We start from the raw sequence: 27,944 nt of genomic DNA, 5'->3' as shown, positions 1-27,944 counted from the left end.
TCTGGCAGGGACGCTAGGCATCTGGTTTTCATGAAATCCGGTGAAATAATCTTACAATGAATAAAACAAGAAATTTTGGCCCGGCAGGACAAGTGAAGGGATGAGGGGTGGTTGCAGCAGCCCTGACCCAGACGAGGGGCTCGAACCTGACGTCACTGAGACGAGGAGAAGAAAAAAAAAAAAAAAGCACCCCACACCCCTCAACTTCAGTCAGCAGGGAGAGGGCAGAGGGTTTGCTTTTGCGTTGTACCGAAACATGGGTGGGGTGGTGTACTCTTCTTTTTTTGGGGAATTTTCTGACACATAGCTTTTCTTTTCTGATGAGAGTTCAACATTGGCTTCGTTCCAGATGAACACAACGCAGCTAGAACTAGATTTCCCACAAGTTCTGGACAATGTTTTTTTCATTTAATAATACAATGTCTCTTCACCTGTGATGAGAACATATGATATAGAAGCAATTTTGTTTTTACCCCTCCCCCTCAGCTCACAGCCGAGGCAGTCGTCGGCTCTGTCTCAGAGGAGACAGCCAGGTTTCCTGGACTGCGCAGGCTTTTGCATATTCTTCCTCAGCGGGAGGCACCTTGTTTCTACATGAATGAACATGGCTGAGTTGTCAGAAGGCTGAATGGTAAAATCTGTATCACACAGGAAAGGGAGCTGCTCTTTGATACCGGCGGCATGCAGAGCTGTATCCAATTCTTCAAGAGACTCAGCCAGCACAAGACAGAGTTTCATTCCTTTCGTTTAAAGTGGCGTCAGATGCATAGTGTACCGAGCTAAGACCAGAATTTTAAAAAAAAAAAGTGTCTTTATGTAACACATACCCCATAAAACTGGTAAACCATTTGACTGATAATCCCAAAACATAACACGGAAACCGACGAATGGATCTTGCATAATGTCCTGTGCATGTAAACAAACTGTACAAAGCATAGCTTGTAAGCATAGTTGCAGCATGTTGTAGGCCTTTAGTAACAGTCTTTTCATTGCATTCTCTTTTGTCAAAGTCCACGATTGATAGAGAAATGTCCGGTATGCTGGTGGCAGGCTGAAGTCCAGAGAAGCCCGGAAGAAACGCGGAGGAGTCCGCTAGTCCTGGACCTTGGAAGTGGCTTAACATTGTCCTGTAAACAGTTAGTGTACATGCAGATTTTGCTGTAGCCAGAGTCACTGGAGAACAAGCAGTGACCTTTTTGTTCTTGGTTAGTTCAGTCATTATAATGTCATTCATTTTCAGTCTGCCCGTGGCTTTTGCTGTCTGTAATAAAAAGGCCGGAGCTGGAATTTACACCTCCACCGATACAGTCAGTGTGTCTGCCTCAGACACAAGTGGCAGGTTAAAGGGGGATTCATGCAGTCTCTGGCAGTGAAGACGGGGGAACCCATGCCCGTCCTCACACCTGTATGCAGCACACACAAACACACACCGCCACGCATCTCACAAGGTGATTCCTGTTCCGCCTAAAACTCTGACTGTCCAGGGAATGCTGTCAAAGTAACTTCCGTCTTTACAAGTCTTCGTCCTAGGTGTCGGTGAGCGTGTGCCAGTGGCAGACCTGCTGTCCCTCCGCCTCTTTCATCTCTGTCCAGTGGGCCTGCTGCTCCTCGCTGGTGCTGTTGAGGCCCAGGGAGACCCAGCCCAGCCTCTCCCTGGACCTCATGCTGCTACGGCGGCAGAACACCGACACCACCAGAGACACCTCGGACAGCTGGAAGAGCGCCACCTGGAACACAAACGTCTCCTTGTAGGTGGGGTTGGGCTGTCCGCGGCACACAGCCGTCTTACACTTGGACATCTCCTTCCCCTTGGAGTCCAGCATGGTCAACTTCACATAGGTGTCTGAAAGGAGAGTGGTGAGAGAGTGCCATCAAGTGGTGGGACACGAGTACTGAGAAAAATGTTATATACTGTGCAGCAGAGATTTGAAAGACTAGGTGTCCTCAAGGACATTCTCCCTCTTGTGCCAAGTCCCAAATGCCCACAAGATAAAAAAATTTCTTTCAGGGCTTGGGCGTTTCCATGCCAAGTCAATATTTGGAAGGAAACTAGAGCTCTGGGTCTCAGTGTAAACCAGTACTGAAGACCAGCGCTGTACATTAGAACTAGTGTTTTTAAAGGGTCATTTCACTAAAAATTACAAATGTAATTGTCCCTTGTTGTATCTAGCCATGGAGAGATTTTTTTTCTCTATATTTGTCCAGGTTTTGTAATATCTGTTTTCGAGATTTAATAAATGACACTTCAAATTGGTAAAAATCAACACAGACGCCAGAACTGACCACATACCACACTGTGGAAAGTTTTCACCAGAAAGAGTCCTGAAAACTGTTTACAGTGAGGTCCACGGATTATTCAGAGTAACAACGACACTGATTCTGGAAATAAATGTTGCGGTTGAAATTGTTTGTCCCACTGTTCTGCCTGTGGGACACTAGTGCTATGTAGAAAGACACTCACAGGCTGATAGTGCTATGAAATGGCTACGCTGTCAAATGTTTTTACCGACTACCCAAAGGTTACGCGTAATTCACTGGTGCCTTACCTCTCATTATATAAAGCTGTCCCCCTACGAAGTGTTTTATACAACAAAACAGACCATCTGTGACACACACACACACGCACACACACACACACACACACGACACAAGGTTGGAAAGAAGAAAGAGAGGAAGCAGTCAGAGTTCACAGTTTAAAGATTGTGATACACACTAGAAGGTCGGCTTTCATGGGAAACTCTGATAAGCAGCAACTGCTTCAGCATTGTGGCCCGAATAAATTAGGTTATTAAAAAAGTTGGTACTGTTGCCAGGAAACAGTAAATGTAAAGGCGCACAATTTGTTTTTGCTACACGTTGCTGAGAGTCTCGCCCATCTGCTTTGCCAAAACATTTGCCCGGAGTATATTGAGAGTTGGGGACATTACAAGGGAGCACTTGACTGAAGAGAATATTTACTTTGTCCCTCAGCACCTCATTCCGAGCTGGCACAAACCTCCAGAATTAAACGCTAACGCGGCAGCTTTTGTACTTACTGACGGCTTTATCGGACGCGGTGGTTTTGAAGTGGCTCCCCTGGATGACCTCGGCAGATAACCGCCCTGTGGCGGAGTTGTAGATGAGACCCAGGAGGATCTCCGGAAAGGACGAATCTTCAGCTGAGCGGTAGGACAGAGCTCCTGCGCTGCGAGACACGCTCACCAGAGAGCCACAACCCTTGTGAGACGAACCACGAAGAGAGTTAGTCAACCAATACAGGATGCGCCAGGGGGATTATTACAGCATGTACAAAGTCTTCCATGGTTTACAGTCATGACTAAAGAAGACGGCATTCCAACGTAGTTTGGCCTTCATCTAGAAAAATCTGGTCACCAAGTTACATAAAGAACTTTTTAGTCATGTTAGCGGCACGGCTCTGGGGATGGAGGTCGGTCGGTCCAAGCGACAGAATTATCTCAACTCTTAGTTGAGATGGATTCTCCAGAGGACGACCCTACTGACATTGGTGTTTCCCAAATTTTTCCTCTAGCGCCACCATGAGGCATTCGAGGCATTTTTGGATTTTCAGTGAAATGTCTCCAGATGCACTAGATTGTTAACTTTTCATCCAGAACCATCATCAGGTCGGATCTGATGACATTTCCATCAGCCTCAGCTCCACAAATGTTAGCATGTAAACAGGCTAAAATTAAGATGGTGACCTGCTAAACATCAGCATGTTAACATTGTCATAGTGAGCATGTTAGCATAATAACTTTAAAATTTAGCTTCAAGCACCACTCTGCCTAAAGCAGCCCCACGGAGCTGCTACACTAGCATGACGACTGTCTAGCATGTATGCAAGTGTTGCTTGAAAGTATTTTTTAAAGGTTTATAATGAAAAAACAAGGTGTTTCAAGGTATTTTGGCCTTCATATGGGAGAAGCAGAACACCAAATGTCATAAAGGACTTATTCAGAACTTTAGATTTCTTAGGTTCTTGTGATTCAACGCGTATTCCTTGAGGAAGTATATAGCTTGACTAAGTAGCATCGCAGTAGAGCTTCTGTTTTTAATGTAATGATATAATGGGTATTGATACTCGCAGTCTGAGGATTGTGTGCTAAGAGTTGTTTCAACGCCTATTGTAAAATCTGTGTCAGTCTTGGTGGAATTGCATCTACAAAATTAACCTTGTCTGAACAATGAGAGGACTAGTTTAGAGCTCAAATCATTAGCTGATTCATTTTTCAAGCAGAAATGCCAAACATTTGTTGGTTGAGATTCTATAATGTGAGGATTTCCTGTATTTCATAGTCTTACATTGTATTAAATTGAATATTACCGGGTTCATTTCTTTTTTAAGTTTTATATACCAAACATTTAATTGATTAATTTAGAAAATAATCGGAATATTAATCAGAAAATAATGAAAACAGTAATTAGTTGCAGCCCCTGGGCTAATTTCTGATGACAGAAAAGTGAGAGTAGAAAAAAGTCAACAGTCAGTATGTTCATTGTCAATCCAGTATCACATTGCTTCAGACAAAACTGTGTATAGTTCAAGATATAAATACACAAAGTGTTCTCACTGCAAGTTCAGAGCCCGGTTCCAGGGTGACAGGTAGAGCGATCTTGCCCTGCAGGTTGAGCTTAGTCAGGTAGAACACCTTCTCTCCCAGGACCTTTTCTCTTTTCATCCGCCTGATGCTGTACAGGCGGAAGCGAACAGCGTAGTCCCCCAGAGCCTCCTGTTCCACTCTTGAAAACTTGAATGTTTCCGTGAAGACAGGGCACGGGCCCTTCTGTATGCCGGTCTTGGCCCGTTGCTTCTTGGTAGGCAGCAGGACCAGGTGGACCTGCCACGAGATGTTTCCTGTCTGTTTGAGGGCAGGGATGTCTGTTGCCGCAGTGACCGTGACGGCCAACCACTGCTCACTGGAGTCGTACTCGAAGGCCACGTCCAGCGTGCCGTATTTGGCGAGGGGCTCTGGCTCGTAGGCTGTGGGCAGCTGAGGACCAGAGCCATCCTGAAACAAAGAGAGGCTTGGAGGAATAGTGAAGGAAGAGAGAGAGGCCGAGTTCATCGAGGAGGGAATTTGAAGCGTTAGACGGACTGAAAAAGTTGTAGCTTACTGACCCTCGTTAATTTCCATTGGTCCTGATAAGTACTCATCAGTCATTTATATCAAGCAGACTTGGGTCAAATATGTGGTGTTTATATCAAGACTATTCACATAATGTCAGATAAGTAACGGTGTCAGCATGTGCATCTAGTCAAACTATACTTTTTGGTTTTTATTTATACTAACTGCACTCTTAAATACTTAACTGTGTTTTTCTCAGCTTATCAGTTTTTACTGATTTTATTTTTTTTTAAAAGACCAAATTGGTTTAAACTATTTTTTCACGTGGAATTTATGTCCCCACACATCAAAGCGTTTTTGTATATCCTGCTGCAAGAAGACACTTTTCACTACAGTTTATGGTACAACAAAGCCTTGTGTGATAAGGACGGTTCAGAAAATGTTTGTGGCGATGGAAAGTGAAGGAAAAAATGTAAAGAGTTGCTGAATATCCCGCAAATTAATTGTTAAAACAATAAAGTAGTTGTTGTGCTTCAACTTGTATTGTTAGAAACAATCTTGACCTGGATTTCGTTTAGATTTTTTATCAGATTTTCAACAGTTTTTTATATTCAAAATAAAACACCGAAAAATGTCCATATTTCTCATTGAAAAATGAACAGTATAACATGGCTTAAGCATGTGTTATATCTCTGGGAGCTCATTTGGCTTCAGTATTAAGAAATCCTATAGGACAGGTGGAGAATGCAGCAGTGTCGGTGGATTCGTTTTCCTCTTAAACATGCGATACCACCTTATCGCCCCCCCGTCTCCCTGAGTCAATGTGACCTGAAACTGTAACTGACACTGTAACTGAAGTAACATTTTTACAGTAAAAAGGTAAGTTATCTAATTACAGTGCACTTTATCATAAATGGCAAATGGATTAGAGATAATAATCCAAGAACACTGTAGTAACTAAACAAAGTGTAATATTATTTTTCGCTTTTTATACTATGGGTATGGTGCACTACAGGGCAGTACAAATCTAAACCATTAAAGGAATGTATTGATTGTGTTATGTGCTGCTTAAAGACAAGGCACAATTTCCTGATTTGGTCTCACCTCTGGTCCCAGGACAGCGGTGCTGTCACTGGGTATGTCCTCCTCACAGCCTTTGTTGAGGTAGCTCTCGGTGTCCTGGTCCACGCTGGCCTCACTGGAGCAGCGGGGGCTGTCGCAGCGCTGCGAGGACGACCCCCTCCGGACCACTCGCTCGGACCGGGAGCGAGAGGACACGCAGGCCGCCGAGCCCTTGTCCTGGTACGGAGGAGGCTGAAGCTCAACGAGGGAGGAATCTTTCTTTATCCTCTGGATGCTGTTGGCTGCTTTCGTGACAGTGATACGGAGGGATATAGAGAGAGTAATGTGATATGGAAGGAGTGTTACTGGAGACATACTGTGCTCTGCGGTGACACTCATTATGTATGCGACATACGGTCTACCACAGAGTCAAGTTAACCTCTTAAACTGTGCCAGACCCACAGATGAGTTGATGCATCCATTAAAAATATGGCATCCTACTCTATATCGTTGTGCAGTGAAGCAAAATTATAATAAGCTAAATTAAAGGAATAGTTCCACATTTTGGGAAGAATGCGGCTTTGCTTTCTTGCTGAGAGGTGTACTGTATGAATATGCATTAAAGCGTGAAGCTACAGCCAGCAGCCAGTCAGCTTAATTTAGCATGAAGACTGCAAACAGGGTGAAACAGCTAACAAAATCCTCCTACCTGTACCTCTGGGCCAAGAAATATTCCAGCACATAACCCCCTGTTGTTTTTAATGCTATGCGGCTTTGCATGTATTAACCAAATGAGATTAACATGTTAATTAGTGATCTTTGGAGGCACTAGTATATGAGTTTTGTTATGTTTGGACAAGGCCAGGCTAGCTGTTTCCCCGTTTCCAGTCTCTCTTTTAGGCTAAGCTCTGCTGGTGGCATCCTCATATTTTAATGCATATTCACACAGTACTTACACTCACACACGAGAGTGGTATCAATCTTCCTTTCTGGCTTTTGACAAGAAAATTGAACAAACCGTATGAACCACAATGTTGAACTATTGTTTTAAGACCAGATTTAGGGGGAAAATCAGTCATTTGAGAAGCTTAGATAAAACCAGATTCACCTGAAACTTCCCACATGAGAAAAAATAACAAATTAGTGATAATAATACATTTCAAGATACTCAAAGACGCTTTACATGACAAGTTAAAAAAAAAAAAGATGCCAAATAACTAAAAACTAGGCACAAGGTAGCACAGGACATTAAAAGCTGCTCTAAAAAGGTGAGTTTGAGTAACATAGATATGGTGGTGACTTTGACTTTAAAGTGGCATGAGAACTCAATAAAACTCGATAGAAATAGGTATATCCTTTAAATATTATAGGGTCATGCAGTAGCAGGAAGTTTGAGATGTAAAAGTATCTAATTGATTTAAATGTTGTCATTTTTCTCATCAAGTGTTTCTGAGTGGATGTACATACATATAAAGACGCTCGATTCAAGGGATATCTGACAGTTGGAAAAAGCTTCGCATACTGTCGAAAGTAAGAGGAAATAAAACATATAAAAAATACACACGGTACTACATACTTCAATACGTTAACTGTCAACAGTCCAACGTCTATAGCTAATGATGTTTTTTTTTTTAAATGGGTACAGTACATGTGCTTATTCTGACCTCGTTCGCTGGAGGCCTCACTGCTGTATCCCCCCTGCTCAGCGGACTGTTTGCGTTTGCTGCTCCACAGAGAGGTTGTGTCCTGCTGGGCCGTACCCTTTGGGCCTCTGTCCTCCTCGCTGTCTGATACAACTCCCTCTGCACAGAACACAGGGATGCTCTGGTTCAACCATTACATTTACAGTATCCCGCAAAACACAATATGTGCAATGCCTAAAGAAGCGAGGAGCACAAGAGCTGAGATGGTGGTGCCGAAACTTTCACATAACAATCAGGAAGAGTGAATTTAAGGATAAGAACTTTGGATTTCAGCGATGTGAAGAGTTTTAACACAAGAAGAAGAAATCCAAAGAGTGGTGGTGAAAGAGAAGCGGCACACCCTCTAACCTTGGTTGCCCTTTTTTTTCTTCTTGCTCTTCTTCCTTTTCTCCTTCTTCTTCTCCACATCTGAGACTTTTTCTGATTTCTTTGAATCCGCTTTTGCGCCTTTTCCCTTCTTCTTTTCTGACTTTTTCTTTTTTACTGTTGAAGACGTTCTAGAAAGCTCAGCCTCCACCTCATCGCCCCCCTCTCTCTCCACGCTGTTGTCCATTTCTCCCTCCTGTTCTCCCTCATCTTTTCGCTTTTTCTGTTTTGATGACCTGCTTTCAGTTTCGGGACCAGGTGAATGAGGAGCTTCGTCACAGTCATCACTTCTCTGCTGAGCAGCTGATTGGTCTCCACTGTCGCTCGCCTTTCTGTCTTGTACGCTACTGTCCTCTGTTTTCTCATCAGCTTCCTCCTCTCGCTCTCCCTCTTGGGATTCCTCTTTCTTTCTCTGAGACTTGGCTTCTTTCTCCAGCTGCTTCTCCCTCCTTTCTTTTCTCCTCTGCTCTCTCTTTTCCTGCAGCTCCTTCTCCTCTCTCTTCTTCCTCTCTTCCTCTGCTAACTCTGCTTCGGTCTTTTTAACTCGCCAGCACCCATCCCTCCATTCCCACTCCAGCTGACTCGGAGTGTACTCTGCCTCTGTTGAGTCACCGGCTTGGTTGTTTTTTGAAACCGCGTTACTTGTGTCAGAGTCTCTTGACATTTGCCACATGCTTTTGTTGCTGGTCTTTCCTTCCTGTGCTGTGGAAGTCTGACAAGGCTCCTGCCCCCTGCTGTTGTTTTCCCCCTCTTCCTCCTCTTGCACCTTGCTGATGATAGTGGTGACCTGCTCAGTCAGCTGGTCGCTGACGGCGTAAGTGACATCGCTGACAGCGCTGGCCAAGTCGTCCACGCGACTGGTGACCGAGTCCAAGATGGAGGAAATGTCGACAGATGGGAGGTTCTGCTGGAAGCTCTTGAAGAAGGCCATCTCTCGGCCGGGGACCTTTGTTACCACGCTGACTGCTACATTAGCTCATCAGAGGCACTGACACGGACATGTGGTAGTTAGCAAGGTGTGGTGCCAGCATCACAGTGTGTGCTGAGACCAACATATACATACACACCAATATGGCTATGGTAAGGACTATTGGCATGTTTTGTAACCAGAAATCTCTCACAGTTCTTTTCATTTAGCTATTTGTATTCTATAAAACAAATGTCAGGCTCAGACATTTTTGTAGTTTTGGACATCATTTCTGTTGGTTATGTTAGCACTGTACCTACCAAGTCAATTGCTGAGATCTGGAAACACAGTGACTTCCCAAATGTGAAGTTTGCCTCTTTATGTGGATGCCTGTGATAAGCTCTCATTGAACGAGACGCCTGTGCAACGCAACTTACAACGGACACTCTGAGGAATAACCACCCATTATCATCTGTCTTTGCTTTCTCTGCCAAGTAAGATTGGCTGTTTATTTTACAACCTGATCATCCTCCGATTGTCTGACTGCTCATGTTCCCATGATTTTGCCCCCTTGACGGATCTCAGCAATTACTTGGCACGTACAGTGTTATTTTTTACCGATAAGAACTACGCCCAAAACTATGAGAGAGGAGACTCAGGTTTTAATAAGCCAGAATTATTGTTTAATTTCCGTTTTAATGCAACTCTAAAAAAAAAATCATAGCATGGATTAAAAAAGCCTCAACTTTCTGTCATCTTGTGCTTATGAGACAGAGAAGAGATGTGTGATTGTACGTAGTATTACAAGTGCTAGTAGTATATCCTTTGTTAATCTTGAGGCAACTTGCAGCTCATTACTGCTTTGTAACTGTGCTAAAACTGTACTTCTGGTCTATTATTATTTTTGTCTATTTGTGTTTTACTTTCATTTTATGCATTTTTATATAATGTATTCTAATTTTTAAACCACATTTTATTCTTTCTTAATTGATTTCATTATGGTTTTCATTGCTTATTGTTTCTGAATATTGTTCTAATGTTTTTTATTTGCCTATGTAAAGCAATTTAAATGGCCTCTGTGACTCTAATGTGGTATAAATAAAGCTGCCTCGCATTATACGTAATTACATCTGCATGTCACAGCTTTCACCTAAAATTCTCTCATGTACCAGAGGCACAGCAGTCTTTGTCATGATTTGGGGCGAGCCAGGATCACTATGGAAATATTTTGTCCATGTCCTCTGATGAATTAAATGCACTGTTGCTTTTTTTAAATTATTTTTAACAACCTTTTGTTTTCGTTTTGTCGTGTTGTGTGTAAGTTGTTTATGACAGAATCATCATCAAATCATATCAAATCGCCTCAGTGGCCTGGGTGTCTGAGCACCAGCCCTGAGACGCACCAACCATCTCTCAAGCCAGTTATTTCTTATCATGTTATCATAGTCGACAGTAGTGTCAAATCATGACATTTGGTTATCGCATCACCCTATAAATGTGAGCATTACATAGATGCAAGTGGTACTGCCAGAGCTTTATTTAGATATATCCAATAATCTGCTAATCTGTTTAAGCCTTCAAGCCTTTTTTGTTTTGGTTTCATATGGGACAGGTATCTGAGAATTAGAAATAGGAGGGTAAATTTCATAATTCCAAATAGTAAAACCGAATCAAAGCCAATCATCATCCTAATGTGTGAGTAAATTTAGCCACTGCGGTAAATCCACAAGTGTGTTGAGTACCTGGCTCTGTGTCCTTATAGCCACTGAGATGTGACAGATCGTCGGGACTCCCCACTGACAGCTTGTTGCTGAGGTAAAGAAAAAACAGAGCCATCAACGCCATGAAGGCTGCAATGGAAGACAGGACACCCAGAAGTTCAGGAGAGACTGAGGAGAAGAAGAACAGCAACAGAGAGGGAGGGAAGAGGAGAAAAGGAAAGACAGACAGAAAAAGAGACATGGAAAACAAATTAGACATAGAAGAACATAATTAGTACTGATTCTGGAGATATGTAGCAGTTAGATTCACAGTCAATCAAGGAAAAAATGTCCCCATGGCTACAAATGAAAGGAAAAACAGATGGCTGCAAGGTAGAAAATGTTGTTTTTAACAAAATGCTTTTAAGGCTCTAAACAACTCTACTTTGATAACGCAAATAATGTTGTTTGATGATAGACATCTTGTTATGGAATCAAACTGCTCAAATGTTGCCTTGTCAGGGGAGCTGTAGCTGTTATAGATTTAAACAGTCAGTGGTTTTTCCACTTCTAAGGCATACCAGATACAATCTACAGCGCTGTATGTAGGCCAACCATACTTCATGTAACCATGCAGCCCAGTGCTGCTGATGTGCTATTTTTACGACAGCCTCAAAGGGACTGTATCTGACTGAAACGTAGTATCAGCGAACCCAGCAAAACCGCACTGGGCCCCCACTGAATAGGCTACAACACGGACACACCAGAGTGTAATAGCCGAAGACAAGGGGGAAGTCGGTGACAATGAAAGACAAAGCGGCATTTCTGAAGACCAAATGCCTCAGTGGGAAGGGCAGCTCGTGAATTAAAGCCTGCAGTGTCTGAGTTGTCAGTTTAAATACTTCAGGCACATAACACAGCTACGATACAGTTTTTGATCCCCATATTCAACAATGAATCCCTTGGTACTTTATTACAGACACCCCTCTTGAAGGCTTTGCATGTCCACACAGGTGTTATCAATTGATTGTTCATTATACCACTGGCCCGAACAGCAACTGTCTAATCATAGCTTAGCAGCCATAACTAGGCATGGCAAGTCTGTCAGGCTGTGGTTTAATCCACATGTTGAAGTGGTGTCATGGGGTGTGTTTTTTTTTTTTTTTTTGATTTCTCAAAACCAAAAACTCAAAAGCAAATGTGTAAGAAACAAATTAAACTGCGTTTGTTTGCTCCAACGTAAGCTGCTATACGTCCGTCTCGCTAGCTTGCTACCAACGGTCGTAACCTAGCATTATTTAAGAGTCCAATTTTACGCTACATCAAAAAACCAGCCAACGTTACCTGAGTTAGTGATATGTTTGTCAGACTCATGGGTTATTCCTCGTCCTAAAAGTCTTTTCTCATGTAATGTTAAAAGTGAAACATATAAACAGTAAAGCAAATATATGACCTCTGTCTTGCAACATATAAGCGATGGTTAGTTAGTACAATATTCATTCTACTTTAAGGTCTCTTTGGCCTCAACCGGCTTCTGATGAAAATATCTGACTTTTTAGCGGCTAAATGCTGCACGATTTTTCGCGACACTTGCAAACTTCGTCTGTCTTTCGGTGCTGGGCAGGAAGTGTTCAGTGAGTTTTTAGGATTTTTCTCTGAAAACCGCTGCCTGCTGCGGCCAAAAACCACGCTGATGAGAGCGGTGGGAGTGAACCAAAACAGCAAAGTTGCAGCCCCTCCAAAACAAAGAGATGAAAGATGCTAAACAACTCTGGGAACTTCAGAGGCAGGTGAAAATACTCTCTTACATTATTCATAGCCATCTGTTTCATTGTTACTTTAAAAAAATGGGTTAGCGCAGCTTTAAGATGTCATTTCAGATCCTTTCTGGGATATGAGATTTTACATGATCCTTACTGGCAATTTTATCTGTGATATATAATTACATTTCTGTTTGTGTCTGATTTTGTGACACATTTTGTGTTATCTGTTTCATATTGTTAGCCTGTAACTCATTGTTGTTGTTGCCTATCTTGACCAGGATGCTGTTGATTAATTAATTTAATTCCAATGCGGTGATCCTGGTTAAATAAAGTTTAGATAAATAAACAACTAGAGCTGAATCGATTAGTCGATCGAATTGCCAACTATTCTGATAATCTATTTATCAATTTTTCAAACAAAAATACCAAACATTACCAATTTCCAGCTTGTCAAATGTGAGGATTTCGTATCTTTCTTAGTCTTATCTGATGGTGAATTAATAATTATTGGTTTTATGGGTTTGTGGCTAACAAGCTATTTGACAACATCAATTTGGGTTTAGGAAATTGTAAGGAGCATCTTTTTCACCATTTTCTTTTAACATTTTGTACACCAAACAGTTAACTGTTCAATTGAGAAAAACATTCAGCAGACTAATCAATAATGAAGATAATCATCAGTGGCAGCCCTATAAAAAAGAAGGAAATAAAATGGTGGTGTATTTTGGGCCAATGCGTCTGGTGAAGCAGACACAGCCCAAATGTTGCAGCATCTAGTTTGTAGCCGGTGCTCATATACAAAGCACTCAACACCAGTCACTGATTAAATTGGTCAACAGTTTGAAAAATGGTATCTCCCTGAGATCATAAATGAGACAGGAAGAGAGAAAAACAGCAGCAAGCTTCGTCAAACCTCCTGACCACAGACTGAACTTATTATGGACAGACTTGCCTCACCATGGCAACAGGCAGAGACCACTGCAGCCTGACAACTAGTGCTGCCTGCTGCAGAAAGCCAAAATGATGAATGCTAAATTCCCAAGAATGGCAAGATAAGTAGGAGAGAGATGAGAGGGCAATGCGGCTGCAGAGGCTTACCTTCTCTAAATGAATATCCTATTAAAAGGCAGCTGTTCCCAAAAAGCACTAAGAGTACTTCTGCAACTATAGATAGTAAATGACCTCAGAAGAAGGAAAAACAAAGCTGTTCTGCTCTGAAGCAATCCCACATGCAATAAATCCCTTACACTTAGTCCTGTCCAGCACTTGCCAGGGTTACGTATCAGCTCTCACTGCTGACAGTTGCGTTGATTGAGCCAGAATGACCTCTGCAGCCACGGGCGCAGCAGCCATCTGTCGAAAATTGAACAGCTTATGGCCCTGTGCCCCAAGGTGTGATGACACTTCATACACGGCCCTGCTCTGTAAATGTCATCGACAGCTGAATAATTCAGACACCTGAGGTAACCTGATCCCTCCGGCAACGTACAGTGGAAAGTGGATGGGTAGCAAGCCAACTTTTCAGAGGGCTCCCCCCGCTACGAGTTAATTTTTATATAATACCAATTATTCTCAGGAAAGTCAAAAATATTTTTCTTACCATGAGACCACATTAAAGTGGATTATTTTTCCTTCCCTTTCTCTTTCTTTGCCTTTTAACTGCCCTCTTTAACCCTATCCCACCCTCACTGAGTGTGTGCATGAACGAATCTGTGTGTTGAAAAAGAATAAGCAAGAAAATGTAACAATAATAAATCGGAATGAATCGTTTTTTTGTTTTTTTTTAACAGCGTGTGAACCGAGGCTGAACTCAGGTCTCTGAAATGAGCCTCAGGATTCAATCTGCCTTTTTTTCCAGGTAACGACTCAAGCGAGCTGTCCAAGTCACATGAAAGCACAGCCACTGAACCATACAATGTGAAAACAGCAAATGAGTAATAACCTCAGAGAGACCAAATGTTTATGTCAAATAAATACAAGGGAAACAAAATCATTTTGTAGTATTTCTACATAAATTGGACACAGCTGCAAATAATTTGTGTAAAGTTTCCTCATCATGACTGTTAACCTTCATTCATTTATTCATGTAATAACTTATCCCGCTTTTATCCCAGGTTTTAGACCACTGCATACTTAACAGTGCTGTTGTTTATATGGCACGCTTGTTTAAAAAGTAGGTAGGCAATCTGGAAATGTTGCTTACACATGGACCTCTGATACGAAACAAAACCTCCCGACTGAATAAATCATGATCACACAGCTGCGTTCTTTTGCTGAAGTGAACTTAAACTTGATATGCCATGCATAATTCACACGCAAACATCATGCTTTTCTGGGGTCTATGTAGAGAAACTTCCTACACGCCAAACTTCAGTGAAAATTCCCAGGAAAGAGGGAAGTCAAGAGCACGGGCTAAATATTTGGACGTAGAAATCCTCAGCATTCGGTCATCCGGCCAAACAGACCGTCATACAGAGGCGGAAAACAAATAAAAAATGTACTCATATGCTTACTGAGACGCTCGAATATGGGGATACGCTCGGCTGTAGCGTGGCCTTACCTCGTCTGGCACAGATGAGCTCATGAACACCGCAGTTTCTGCCCCCTCCTGGGGGAAAAGAGACAGATGAAAAGGAGTCGGGGGTTAAAATATGATTTAATGTACTGTAGAGACATATGTTTAGGCCTCAAGTTAGAAGAGCTGGCAGATGGTCATCATGTCAGCAAACGTGAAACTGATTAGCTGGAACCAACTGAAAAATCAAAGGGGTCATTTTGAACATCACGCTAGCAGAAATATCCCAATAAGGTGATGTATTCGGAAAAAGAGATTGTACAACATCTGTCAATGCAAGTTCAAAGCATCTGGCTTGAAGGAACAGTTCGACATTAAGGGAAATACGCTTATTTCATTTCTTGCATTTCGATGAGAAGGTTGATAACACTCATGTCTGTATGGTAAATATGATTGAATATGGGAAAAGAAGCCAGCCATCTCCTGGTTATATTTAAAAGACAGATATAAGAGTGGTATCAATCTACTCGTCTAACTTCCAGCAAGAAAGTGTATCTCCAAGATTTTTTTAAAAATATTTCTTTGAAATATTGTGTACATCCAGGGATAATGACCTTTAAACAAGTCTAAATTAAAAAAAAAAAAAAAGTGCAGCGTTTGTCATCTTGAATCGTCTCTTCAGCTTCAATAAGTGCCAAAAAAATACATTTTTAAAATGCTCTCCGTATGTGGGTCAAAACCGTGCTTAAGCTCATTAATGTAATAAATTAGACATAAAATATTAAATGCATTGAATATTACTCTAATGCATCTTTCATAAGATTCAAATAACTACATAATACTGAGCTCTGGAGTCCCTCCTAAAAACCCTGGCAGTAAATCTTGAACAGACACCAAAAAATTAAGTCTCTCTCTTTTTTTTCTTTTACATTTTATCTATTAACGGTTTAAATAAAGTTTCTTAATAATAATAACGATAACCATAAACGTCTAAAAGCTTTTACAAAACTCTCTGTAAGAATAAAAGTCTGGTAAGGAAATACTAAGTAATCAAGGTCATGACCCGTGTGTCCTCATTAGCACGGTAGCTATAGCCCTGGTAACAGCTGCCTTATTAATATCAATTCTCAATCATTCATAAAGGAATGTTTTACTGAAGTATCGAACGTGTTTGAAGTTTTCACTATTTTGACTCACTTAGATGTAGATTTTTAGTACGTGTTCTTACATTACCTGGTGGTTTTCTTTAATCGGTTTCTTTAATACCCACCGAGGCTTAAATTAATGAAGGATGCTGACACTCGTATCACTCTCACACACGTTCACACACCGACAGGCTTATGCACTTACGCACACACATCTGCACATTATCCCTCTTGGCTCAACACTTCAGTATTTAATGATTCAGGTGTCTGCACTGAGATGATGGCGGGAGCAGATCTGTATCAGTCTAATTTGGAAAGAGATTACAGATGGTGGAAACGTCTTTGTCTACAGATTTTTCTAATCTGCAGAGCACTTGTCTTGGATGACGGAAACAGCATTGTACTCCCACAAAACACTACAAAAAATATTAAACAAATCATCCACGGATTATTGCATCACTTCCCCTCACATCGAGGATTGGACCCTGGAAGTGGTCTGAGGCACGGATTTGATGCCAGAGCAAGGAGAAAGCTTTGAGGCACTGTTTTTGTCACACAACAGACAGACCCTCTGTAGACCAATTCACTTAATTATTACCAAACTCTCTGTTCGCCATTCTTGCAGAAATAAAAAGATTGCCAAAATGTAGCCATGGGTGATGCACTATCTTTGACTAGACTGCCAGGTTTTACCCAGGTATTAGATCACCAACTGAAAAATAATGTAAATTACAGCGTTACAACAACTGCCAACAATTTACAGATTTTGTGCAGCCTTGAAAGTTGATGCAAATAATTCCTACGCGCGTCCCAACTTTTGTTGATGACTCACAAACCCTTTGGACAATGCAGGAAGAAATGCTCTATACTGCCATTGCAATGGTAGGACAAAGGAAATTAACAAAGGAAGACAGACCGGTTGCTCAGGGGTTCATCCTACAGCAAGAAAAGGTACCTCCAGGCCACATGTGTGTCAGAACTACCTCAGAGGAAAAGACCAGCACAGTCTCCAGGCTTAAACCCCATCAAGCTGGTTCGGAGTGAACAATCCACAAGTGCAGACCATTTGCGGGAACTTCTGCAACAGTGTTGGGGACGAACTTTCCGAACAATGTTTTATTTCCATTGTAGTAAAAATGCCAAGAGCGTGTTCTGCCATTGAACGAGTCAAAAATGTTCATTACATTTTGTTTAATTAAAAAAAGTACGTGGTTCCTTTTTTAAATCCCCAATTGTTTAATTGTTCTATTCTTTAATTACAGAGTAAATTGAGACATTACATTTCAATAAATTCTGGTAAAACTGAGTTGTCCTCGAAAAAAAAAGAGCAGCCCAAACGATATTTTGGGCTACTTTTTTTTTTTTTAATGATTTATTTTACGATGTATTTCAGGCTTGGGCTCCGTTCATTTTTTTTTTTTTTTTTTCCAGTCCGGCTTAGTGTCAAACTCTGCCAATGCATTATTCTGCGCGGTGAAGGTCAAACGTCCAAGTGAGGTAACAATGAGAAGAACACACTTTTGAGCTGCGATTCCATTCCGACCTGTGCGACCGCACCCGTGGGTCGTGTGGAGCATTTGATTTCGGATACTGTATGTGCGGTTCAGCTGTGGGTGCACGGCATGATCTCCGGTCCCAACGCCTCGTACCGCCGGTGACCTCGGGAAAACCCCGCTCTCTCTCAGGCGTCGCGGTGTATCGGTAAACACCGCTGCACGCATGGCTGCACGTGACTGCCGGGACGGGGCAAGGCACGCGCCCACTGCTCGCCGACTGCATCCCTTCGTCGCCGCTCGGCGTCCCGGTCACTTCCAGCGGAGCCTCTGGGGAGACGCTCAACCACCGGTGTGAATGTAGGCTACCGTGTCGGTAGGCTACCGTGTCGGTGAGGTGATGCACACATCACCCGCGATGAGCCGTTATACTGATTGGACGAATCACTCGCGATGATTAGGGAGAGTATCAACGGCACGTGCACACCATGAAAGCGGAGTGATTTCGAACTCAAATTGTTCTTTAAAAAAAAAAAAAAATCGATAATATTAAACTGTATTCATCCGCCAAGTTATCTAGTTCTTTTACAGTAACAAAACAAAGTAGTTGCTACTGTTGCTGCTGTTATTTTACAGCTGAAGCCAGTTTTTTTTTTTTTTTATTAATCAATCGCTACACTGTCACATGTGTGTTTTAATCAATTATTTTTTCAAACGTGATTCAGCCGTAGTACCGGGACTATCTGTTTTCTCTCCGTCCACTTCAGCACCACTTCACGCAGCCGAGAGATCGCAACATTCCCGCATCGGTGCGGGCGTCCGCGCCTCGGCATCGTCAGCCCCGTGAAGCTAGTTAGCTGCTCGTCCCAGCTCCGGAGCACTGCGGTACTCGCGGCGGGATTTATAAAGAAAATGGAGTTTAGAAAAAAAAAAAAAAAATTAATAAATAACAGACTCGGTGAAAATAAAATGTGATTTTTAAAAAAAAAAAAACGTTCTCATTCCGTCCCGAGCAAAGTTTCACACGAGTCCCGCAGGACACCTGAAACCGAGTACTCACCGTCAATCGCCATGATGCTCCGTCTCGGACTCTACCAAGTGTGTGTGTGGGGGTGGGGGGGGGGCGGAGGGGATGCGATGGAGGCGGGAGGTCATTCATGAACCGGCGGACGGTTTGTGTGTGTGAGAGAGGGAGAGCGTTTGTGAGCTACGACCTACATCACCAGGTACCATGTTGTGTTATATCATACTACTCCAAGTTGTCACCTCTCTCAGTAATAAGAGGGACTACGCCACGTCGGCGTAAACTTCTTGTGAAGACAATGGGCCCCTGGGCACATGTGAATGGCCCCCCCACCCCTCCCATATAGGAGCAAGACACCCCGATTAAAAAGACACAAAACCAACGTTTGTAGTCGCTTTGACTCTCGGTGGTCTTGTGAGCTTTTTGTGTCTCTTTGTGGTCATGTTGCATCTCTGTGTGTGCACATTCTTTGCGTCTTCCTGGTCCATTTGTGTCTCTTTACAGTTGGTATGCCCCGGTTTCTGTGACATTTTGCAGGTCTACACCAGGGCCCCCCCCTTTCTGGCCCCTGGGCTTGTGCCAAATAGGCCCGTTCAGTCATCCAGCCCTGTATGTCTTGCACATATACCTCATTAATGCACATTAAACACACTTGTGTAGAATAAGGGTCTATTAGTACATTTATTTCAGTTTGTTGTACAGTTCGTTCTCTACTTGCTGTTTACTATTTTGTATCTGAATAGAGATTTAATTTAATTTTCTTAGAAAATGTCAACAAAGAAAACATGTAATTTACAATACAAATATACAAGTGTTTTTACAATGCATGCCTGGTAGTAACTAAGAACACACAAGAAGACGGCCGTAAATTAAAGACACATCCATATTTGTCGTGTGTCATATTTATTCAGTGTGGCCACAGCAAATAAGGCTGTGGTTATTTAAGTGAAACCAAGTGTTTATTCCAATATATTTTGATTTCTCACAATGATGGAATAATTATTTTGTGATCTGGGAATAAGAGAGTGGAGATCAACACACAATAAAAAATGTTTTTTTCATGATCACGGGATATTCGTAATGTATAATGTGACATAAGCGTAAAAGAAAATGTTTTTGTGTTATTCTGACATGATAATCATCTACTTTCAGTTGACTAAAATAGGTCAAGCTATGATATTTATATCATGTTTATATAGAAATATAAATACAAACATATGTAGCATTAGTCCTTTGTTATTGCTTTGTGTTTCTTTACTGTTTTTTTTCTCTCTCTTTGAAGTAATTTTGTGTCTTTGCAGTCGTTTTTCATCCCTTTGTACTCGTTTTGTCTCTGTTTGTAGTTTTTTTTGTCTCTGTAGGCAATTTATGTCTCTTTGCAGCTGTTGTGCATCTCTTTATAGTCCTTTTGTGTCCTTTTTTTGGATGATTTGCACCTTTTTTTTGTGGCCAGTTTGTGTCTCTTTGTGGTTATTTTTGCTTCTCTTTGTGGCTGGCTGGCGTCTTTTTGTGGTCATTTTCACATCTCTTTGCGGTCCCTTTTATGTCTCTTTGCAGGTGCTTCTATTGGCTTTCCAACGAGAAATGTTAACAGCAACGTCAAACGGTGGCTCTGGCCCAGGGGCCCCCCTGACCTTTGAGCCCCCCCCCCCACGGTCCTGCGCCCACAGTAGGCCCGTTCAGTAATGCTTGCATGTCGATGAGGCCTGGCTCGCAGTTCCAGCTCGTCCCAGAGGTCGAGGACGGGGTTGAGGTCAGGGGCTCCGTGCAGGCCAGTTGAGATCTGCTACACCAAAACTGGGGAAAGCATTTCTTTATGCAGGGCGCGCTGTCAAATAGAGAACAGTAAATAGCCTTCCCCAGACTGTTGCCACAAAGTTGGCAGCAAATTTCACAGCATGTTATGGCATCAAAAGTTTTTTTTTCATAGGAACTAAGGCGCCAGGCCAAACAACTAAAAGACCACTGGACCAAAAGTGAAGGCAAGGGGTAGGCAGGCAGGGGTGTCCACATACTTCTGGCCACGTGCGGTAGCTCGCGCCCAACCGTCAGATTTAAGTAATACCCCGATGTGCTGGCGTCACTGCTGGAAGACACGCCCCCCCCTCTCACTACATTTCCGCAAAGTTTTCGTCTGCGGCCGCCTCACCTTGCTCGGGGTTCGCCACGGTTCCGGGTCTCGCAGAAGCCCGATAGGAAAATGAGCGAAGTCCAGTCCAACGACTCGGCCGCCACCGGGGACAGCTCGGAGGAGAAAGACTGGGCTGCGGCCAAGGCTTTCTTTGAAAACCTCAAAACAAACAAACCGAGACCCGTGAGTATTTTTTCGCTGAGGGTAGCCGCCGGGGTAGGCTCGTGTGCTAGCCTCCCGTAGCTTCGTGCGAGAAGCCCGTGGGGCTTGGCGGTGTGCTGAGCAGGTGTGGCGTTGCAGGCTCTGATGTTTCACCTTCTGCCTTTCCACTCACCCCCCCCCCACCCCCACCTCCAGCCCAAACCCCGGTATGCCGTCACCATCGCCGTCTCCTCTCGCACCCTCTTCAACATGGTGGCAGAGCGGAAGATCTACCAGGAAGAAGGAATGGAGAAGTATGTGGCTCATCAGGTGGAGCACGAAGGCGAGCCTCTGAAGCCAGGAGCTGCTTTCCCCTTCGTCAAGGTACAAGCGAGTCCTCGTGCAGGGCGTTTTGCGGGGCGGGGTCCCTGAAGTGCATTTATTATTAGTCCATGCCGGGGGGGGTGGGGGGGGGTTTAAAGACCACAGACAGTGATGTCTGAGATTGGACTGCATCAGGAGTCTAGTCTCTGTGTTGCAGCATAAAGCCACGTTGAACCTACTTCCACACCCCAGTAAGTCAGGTAGAGGAATGTTTTTTGTCTCTAGCACAATCAGGAAATTGTTGCTTCCTTTAACTAAATATGGCTGTCTACTGATCCATGACACACGTTCTCTCCTAATTTTCATGTTTTCTTAATTGCCTATCAGGCAGAATGACCCTCTATTCTTAAATGTGAGATATCTCAAAGTCATGTCGTCCACCTCTGTCATTATGGAGGCTCCTCAATGACCGATTTACTCTAGACGTCACCCATGCTATACAGTGCCGACAGACAAAAAGAAGGGAAAGTCCCATCAAAAACTTGATGTTAAAACCTCCCTTTGCCTTCAAAACTGCTCCACTCCTTCTTGGGATGCTTGTCTTGAAATCCCACCCGGATTTTGATTTTGATTTATCTATTTGTCTTTTTGAAGGACAAAGCAGGTTTGAAACTACCGTACAACTTCCCACAAGGGTTGACCGGTGTTCAGAGTCGACAGTGGGGCAGGCCTGGCCTTTATCACACCACTCTTGAATGTGTCGACCGACTTAGTCATGGACAGTTTAACCCTGCAATACAGGAGCGTCACCGGAAGAGTGATGGCACCCCGTTACTGTAACGCGGTCTTGTACTCAGTGGCAAGAGCTCTGCGCTACCACAGCTGGCACACCGTGGGTTTAAGGCCTGGTTTGGCCTGCTCCAAATGTAAACCCGCCTGGATGAAAGGGTGTAAACTGACCACTGACTCACTGGAGCGTGTTAATTATTTTCATCGTAGGCTCTGGTTTGTTTTGTTTTTTTTGGTTTCTGCATGGCCATAATTTGATCTTCTAAGGCCACTACGAACAGTATTTTGTGGAAACTGAGGTGCAGAGACGTTGATTTAATTACTGTGAATGACATACTTTTGTCTTTGGGACCCTGAAAATAGCGCTCTGCAAGTATTTTTTGAGGCTTTTCCTCTTTCAGTTATTTTACTACGTATAGGCCAGGAACTCAATTCCTTTTTTTTTTCAAAATTTAAGAAGAGAATTTAAATTTGTCAGGTTTGGTGTTTTAGTGTCACAACATGGTGAAATACGGATTGTGAAAGCCTGTTTAAGCCAGAATACACTTATTTAACAGTGAGTTGTTGTAATGTTCTGGCATGAATGTCTTTTGGAAGACTGGTGTCCATCCCTCCAGTAGAGCTCCAGAGACTTGGAGAATCAATGCCGAGGTGCATTGAAGCTGTTCTGGCGGCTTGTGGTGGCCCAACACCTTACTAAGACGCTTTATGTTGGTTTTTCCTTTTAATTTGTCAATGTCTTTACTATGTAATGATTTTCGCATTATTGAGCAAATACAAAGTGCAGTTCAAGGGAACCATGAATGTTTTCATGCATGTGACTAATATCATAAGACAATTTCATGTACTTCAGTAAGTTTGTGGTGTCAGCTTTACAGCCTGACCGGTGTTTGAGTCAGATATTGACATCGAATAGTGTGAGATTTCACAGATATTACAACATAAACATAAATTTTAAATAAAGATCCCTCAAATTCGTTTTTGAAGAAATAAAGGCCAGGATACATTCTGAGCGGGAATGTTTGTGCTCTCTGTAGACAAACGGCGGTAGCACAGTAAATCTGTGATAAACTAACATTGCGTGATAAGTCAGCAGTGTAATGCATGTCCATACAGATGTGTACCGAACACCCTGATAAAGGCCTGTGTGGTTTATAGAGCATGTTCCTTTGGTTCCTTCTTAAAATCTCTATGATGTAACTGAAAGAAATCCTTGGTAAAAATGTTGCACTGTGTGTGTTTGTAACCTCACGTTGAACACTGACACAATGTCCTGTTTTTTTTTTTTTTTTTTTTTGGGTGTAAACCTTTCCTTCCTCCCACACAGGCACTGATGAACGTGAACTCTAGACTGAGGGAGCTCTACCCCGACAGCGAGGAGCTGTTTGACATCGTCCTAATGACCAACAACCACGCCCAAGTCGGAGTGCGCCTCATAAACAGCATCAATCACTACGGTATGCCGCGTCCTCAACCAAACACCGTCGATTGTCTAGCACCGCCGCAGCAGCAGCAAGATTAATCATGAACAGCACTCGGTCCAGTAATTACACAGTAGAAACGAAGAAGAGCTGCCGTAGGATAATTAGAATGGGAATTCTTCCTCCACACATCTCCAACTTGCTTTTATTCTTTCAGATCTGACCATAGAGAGATTCTGTATGACGGGAGGGAAAAGTCCTGTAGGTTACCTGAAGGCCTACATGACAAACCTTTACCTCTCCAAGGACTCAGAGAAAGTAGCAGAGGCCATAAAGGAAGGTAGGTGACGCTGCTGTTCGATCGTAATAAATATTTCTGCCAAAGATGACCTCCTTTTCAGTTTTTGCGTCACGAATAGAAAAGCAACATCAGCCTCTCTCCGCAGCCTTGAGATGTTTTTTGCTACCTCGCTGATATTTACACACACGCGTGTCGACTTTGTGCGTGGCTCGTTCACGCTGTTTAGAGAGAGCCCGACCCCACACTGTGCAGCAGGAGGGGACCGACTGAAGACGTGTGATTCATGGCTCCCCGTCGGGTCAGTACACACGAAACAAACGGATATGAAGCATCAACACTCAAATTATGGATGAAATTGATTAATGGATCAGTGGAAAGCCAGCTGACAACAATTTTGAGAAATAAGTCACTCATTGAGCAAAAATGGTAAATATATGGGAAACATGAGAACTCGCAGCTTTTTCTGTTCTACATTTCATTGTAAAGTGGGTATATTTGTTCTTAAAACAGAATATACAGATCTATTAAAAATGAAAATTATCATTAGCTGCAGCCCTACTCATGTGCTCGATAAAATTCACTTTTAACATCTCAGAACGAGAGACGTCTAAGTCCAAGGCCACAGCTGCCCACATGCACGTGCTGCATGCTGACACTGCCTTGAAGCATGCCGGGGTTTTCAAATGAGACTGCGTCTGACCTGCGCATGGACAGGCTTGAACGGCAAAATAAAAAGCCAGCTAAATCTTCAGACCGGGCCAATAAATCGCCCGCCTACTTACACATTTTTGTTGACGGCCTATCATCCCGAGAGATGCGTGGCACCCTGATTTTTGCCCCCGACAAATCTGTGAAATGTCGTTCCACGGGGGCCCGTGCCAGTGAGCAGCCACGTAGATGCTGTAGTTAGAGTGTGCGAGTGTAGGTCGTCACGTTTGTCATTCATGCTCCCATTTGAGTCAGATGATCCGCATGTCTACAGTTCTTCTTTAGCGAGGTGGCTGCTGTGAGGCTGCGCTGGCTGAACCGAGCAGATAAGAACTCTCCCCTCCGCATTTGAATCTCTTCGTCCCTCCTGTCGTTGCGGTCGCATAATCCTAACTAGTGAGGTGACAGTCCAAAAATTGCGTAGGCAACGTAAAATTGAAGACGCCTTTGGCTGTGACGCTCATCTCCCCTCCACCAGGTATTGCGGCGGCCACAATGTTTATGCCGGAAACTGAGACTCAGTTGAGCGACACTCAGCTGAGGGTGGCGTTTGATGGCGACGCCGTCCTCTTCTCAGACGAGTCAGAGATCATCGTGAAGAAACACGGCCTGGATTCTTTCTTCGAGCACGAGAAGGCGTTTGAGAACAAACCTCTCGCTCAGGTAACCTACCTTTTGTTTTTTTATGCACTTAAACATCGCTGGCACCTCGTGGAGAGAGACATTGTATGGATATTATACTGTATATCTTCATAAAAATGAAAAATGCAACGGGTAATATGATACGTCAGCCTGGTATTGATCGCAGTGTTTATAAGGCAGTTGTGTTATTCAATGCTGATCTTTCTCTCTAATCGCAGCCACGTATAAACATTGTCAGAGCTAGTATAAAAAAACTTTTTTGGATTGTTGAGAGTTGCATTCTTAGTGAAACTTAATGCTGTGGATGTGTTTCGCTCTGCCCTTCACCCTCCTAAACTGATTCCCCGTTCTGGGTTTCAGTAGATAGTTTTATCGAGTCAGGATGGCTTTGGAATTGCCATTTCAGAAGCTTATCAGGCCTGACAAGAATGAAATTCTCAAATCTCTGCCAGGAATGTGGTGGTCACACTGAAAAATACACTCATTGATCCCAGATCAGAGATACTAAGAGATACTCAGAGATACTAAAAACAATAGAAATAGTAATAAATAGGTACACTTTTATATTAGGAAACAGACTGCAAGGGATTTTCAGCTGGTGATGGGTTCTGTCTTTCAGTGATTCATGTGTAATCAACCAATTACCCTAAACTAAAATATACAGATGCTCAACAGACTATGTTCATGGTTATATTTTTTTCTGTATGACACTTTGTGCATTTAGTTTCTCTTCCCTCCATTTATCTGTGTTCCTGTTCCTCTTCGCCTGTGTTGAACACCTTTTAAATTAACTTGACTCTTTAACTCTCTCAGGGTCCCTTAAAGTGTTTCCTGGAGGCTCTGGGGAAGCTCCAGAGAAAATTCTACGCCAAGAACAAGCGTATGACCTGCCCCATCCGCACCTACCTGGTGACGGCCCGCAGTGCAGCCAGCTCGGGGGCCCGCGTCCTGAAGACCCTCCGCAGCTGGGGCCTGGAGATCGACGAGGCCCTCTTCCTGGCGGGGGCTCCGAAAGGGCCCCTGCTGCAGAAAATTAGGCCGCACATCTTCTTCGACGACCAGATGTTCCACGTTGAGGGGGCCCAGGAACTGGGAACCATATCTGCACATGTCCCCTATGGGATCGGACAGAAGTACCACAGGGGGAAACTCATCGAGCAGCCCGCAGAAAAGGAATAAACTAAAAACAGTTAAAATATAACAAATGCACTACATTTCACTCGCATAAGAACAAATTTGCTCCAGAAATTATATATTACAAAGATAACAGCATTTTTTTCGAGGACTGAGGTAATGAATAGGTAATGCAGTCCACAAGTTTCCTACTTTGGGGGGTTTTATAAAGTGTTTTCTACCATCTCCTTTATGATGTGATATTACTGATGCGTGGGGGAATGTCTTTTCTAGGCAAGAGTTACACCTGTTGGTGCCTTGTATTCATGTCTGCCTACCTGTTTACCGTTTTGAAGGGTTTACTGATAGAGGATTAACAATTTCTCTCATTTACATTGGATTTTCTGTCATTTTCTTTACACTTTTATAACAAACATGTTTTTTATTGTTTTTTTTTTTTTTAGATTCATATACTGTATTATATGACCAGGATGGAAGAATATACTATATCTGCTGTAGTAGTTGTTTTTTTTTTTTTTTATTCTGCATTGGCTCTTTTATAGGCCGGCCAGGTAGAGGGTAAATTTCCAACATTTTTGGCGTCTGGGCCTAATCTCGCACATTTCATGGGACTCGTTAACCTTTGGGCTTTATGTTTAAAAGGGACATTTATCAGGGTAGAACCTCTATGGCCTATAGGGAAAGCTGATGCTGGCTGTCTTTCTTACTGTCTTTGCTGTTGACGCGCACACATTATATAAAATGTACACTTTTTATTTTTCCTTAGACTTTCGCAGCCATGTTCTGTGAGTTGTTTTATATAGGAGTGACGACGTAATGTATGTTTGCGGATGGCATTTTGCGTATTTCATACCGCAAAAATAACTTGAAAAACGTAAGAATAACTACATGTCATCTAGGAGTTACACAGATACACTCACTTGTGTGTTCAATATCAAGGCTTTTAATATTTCTATATTTTGTAATAGTTGTACTCGTGTGGTAACAAAGTAACATGATTTTTGCACCATTTCACTTCTATGTTCCGATTTTTTTTATTTTTTTTTCCCCAGTTGTTTTGAACAAAACGGGTGTAGTAGATAAATAAAGGAATGTGGAGGAACCCTATTTGCTTGTCTTTGTCAGTGGTGGTGAGTAAATTAGTATATGTAGTCGAGAACTGTACTTAAATACAGCTTTGAGTTACTTGTGTTTGAGTGTCTCCATTTCATACCACTACACTTCTCCTCTACATATCAGAGGGAAATACTGTATTTTTCCTCCACTACATTTATTTGACTACTACTAGATTATCAATTTAAAAAACACATACAATGAGCTAATAAAGTACAATGCACTGTTAACCATTAAACAAGTGGTTCCCAAACTCTGTGGCTCGCGACCCCTGTACAAAACGCTGTATCTAGTTGGGCCAGTCGTTGCGTGAGCAGTTCCTCTCTGAACTTCTCAGATTCTTTCATTTAAACTGTTGGGTTCGAGATCCAAGGACGTAAAACGATGCGATATTTCAAAGAGAAGATGCACAGATTACAAAAAACCTACATGGATGCATCGGTGGTAACAATTAATGTCATATATAATTACATTTAAGTCGCAGGGGGGATTGTTT

The 27,944-nt window shown here is 42.7% G+C and overlaps 2 protein-coding genes across 2 annotated transcripts; one reads left to right on the top strand and one right to left on the bottom strand.

Annotated features, from left to right (window-relative positions):
- Positions 1-370: 370 nt before the first annotated feature.
- syt14b (synaptotagmin XIVb) lies at positions 371-18,811 on the bottom strand. The gene is made up of 9 exons (XM_040125523.1): positions 18,781-18,811; positions 15,128-15,175; positions 10,847-10,993; positions 7,793-7,930; positions 6,171-6,430; positions 4,572-5,009; positions 3,036-3,216; positions 2,547-2,603; positions 371-1,843 (listed from the first exon to the last, which is right to left on the bottom strand). Exons 1-9 carry the CDS (start codon positions 18,791-18,793, stop codon positions 1,527-1,529), a joined length of 1,599 nt encoding a protein of 532 aa, XP_039981457.1. The 5' UTR covers positions 18,794-18,811; the 3' UTR covers positions 371-1,526.
- A 1,979-nt stretch (positions 18,812-20,790) lies between these two features.
- Positions 20,791-27,375, top strand: LOC120789167 (cytosolic 5'-nucleotidase 1A-like). The gene is made up of 6 exons (XM_040125718.1): positions 20,791-21,058; positions 21,233-21,400; positions 23,457-23,586; positions 23,768-23,890; positions 25,038-25,222; positions 26,015-27,375. Exons 1-6 carry the CDS (start codon positions 20,945-20,947, stop codon positions 26,378-26,380), a joined length of 1,086 nt encoding a protein of 361 aa, XP_039981652.1. The 5' UTR covers positions 20,791-20,944; the 3' UTR covers positions 26,381-27,375.
- The last annotated feature ends 569 nt before the right edge of the window (positions 27,376-27,944 follow it).

The sequence above is a fragment of the Xiphias gladius genome, chromosome 4, assembly GCF_016859285.1.
Source record: "Xiphias gladius isolate SHS-SW01 ecotype Sanya breed wild chromosome 4, ASM1685928v1, whole genome shotgun sequence".
Taxonomy (NCBI): domain Eukaryota; kingdom Metazoa; phylum Chordata; class Actinopteri; order Istiophoriformes; family Xiphiidae; genus Xiphias; species Xiphias gladius.
This window is presented reverse-complemented; position numbering and strand designations above follow the sequence as displayed.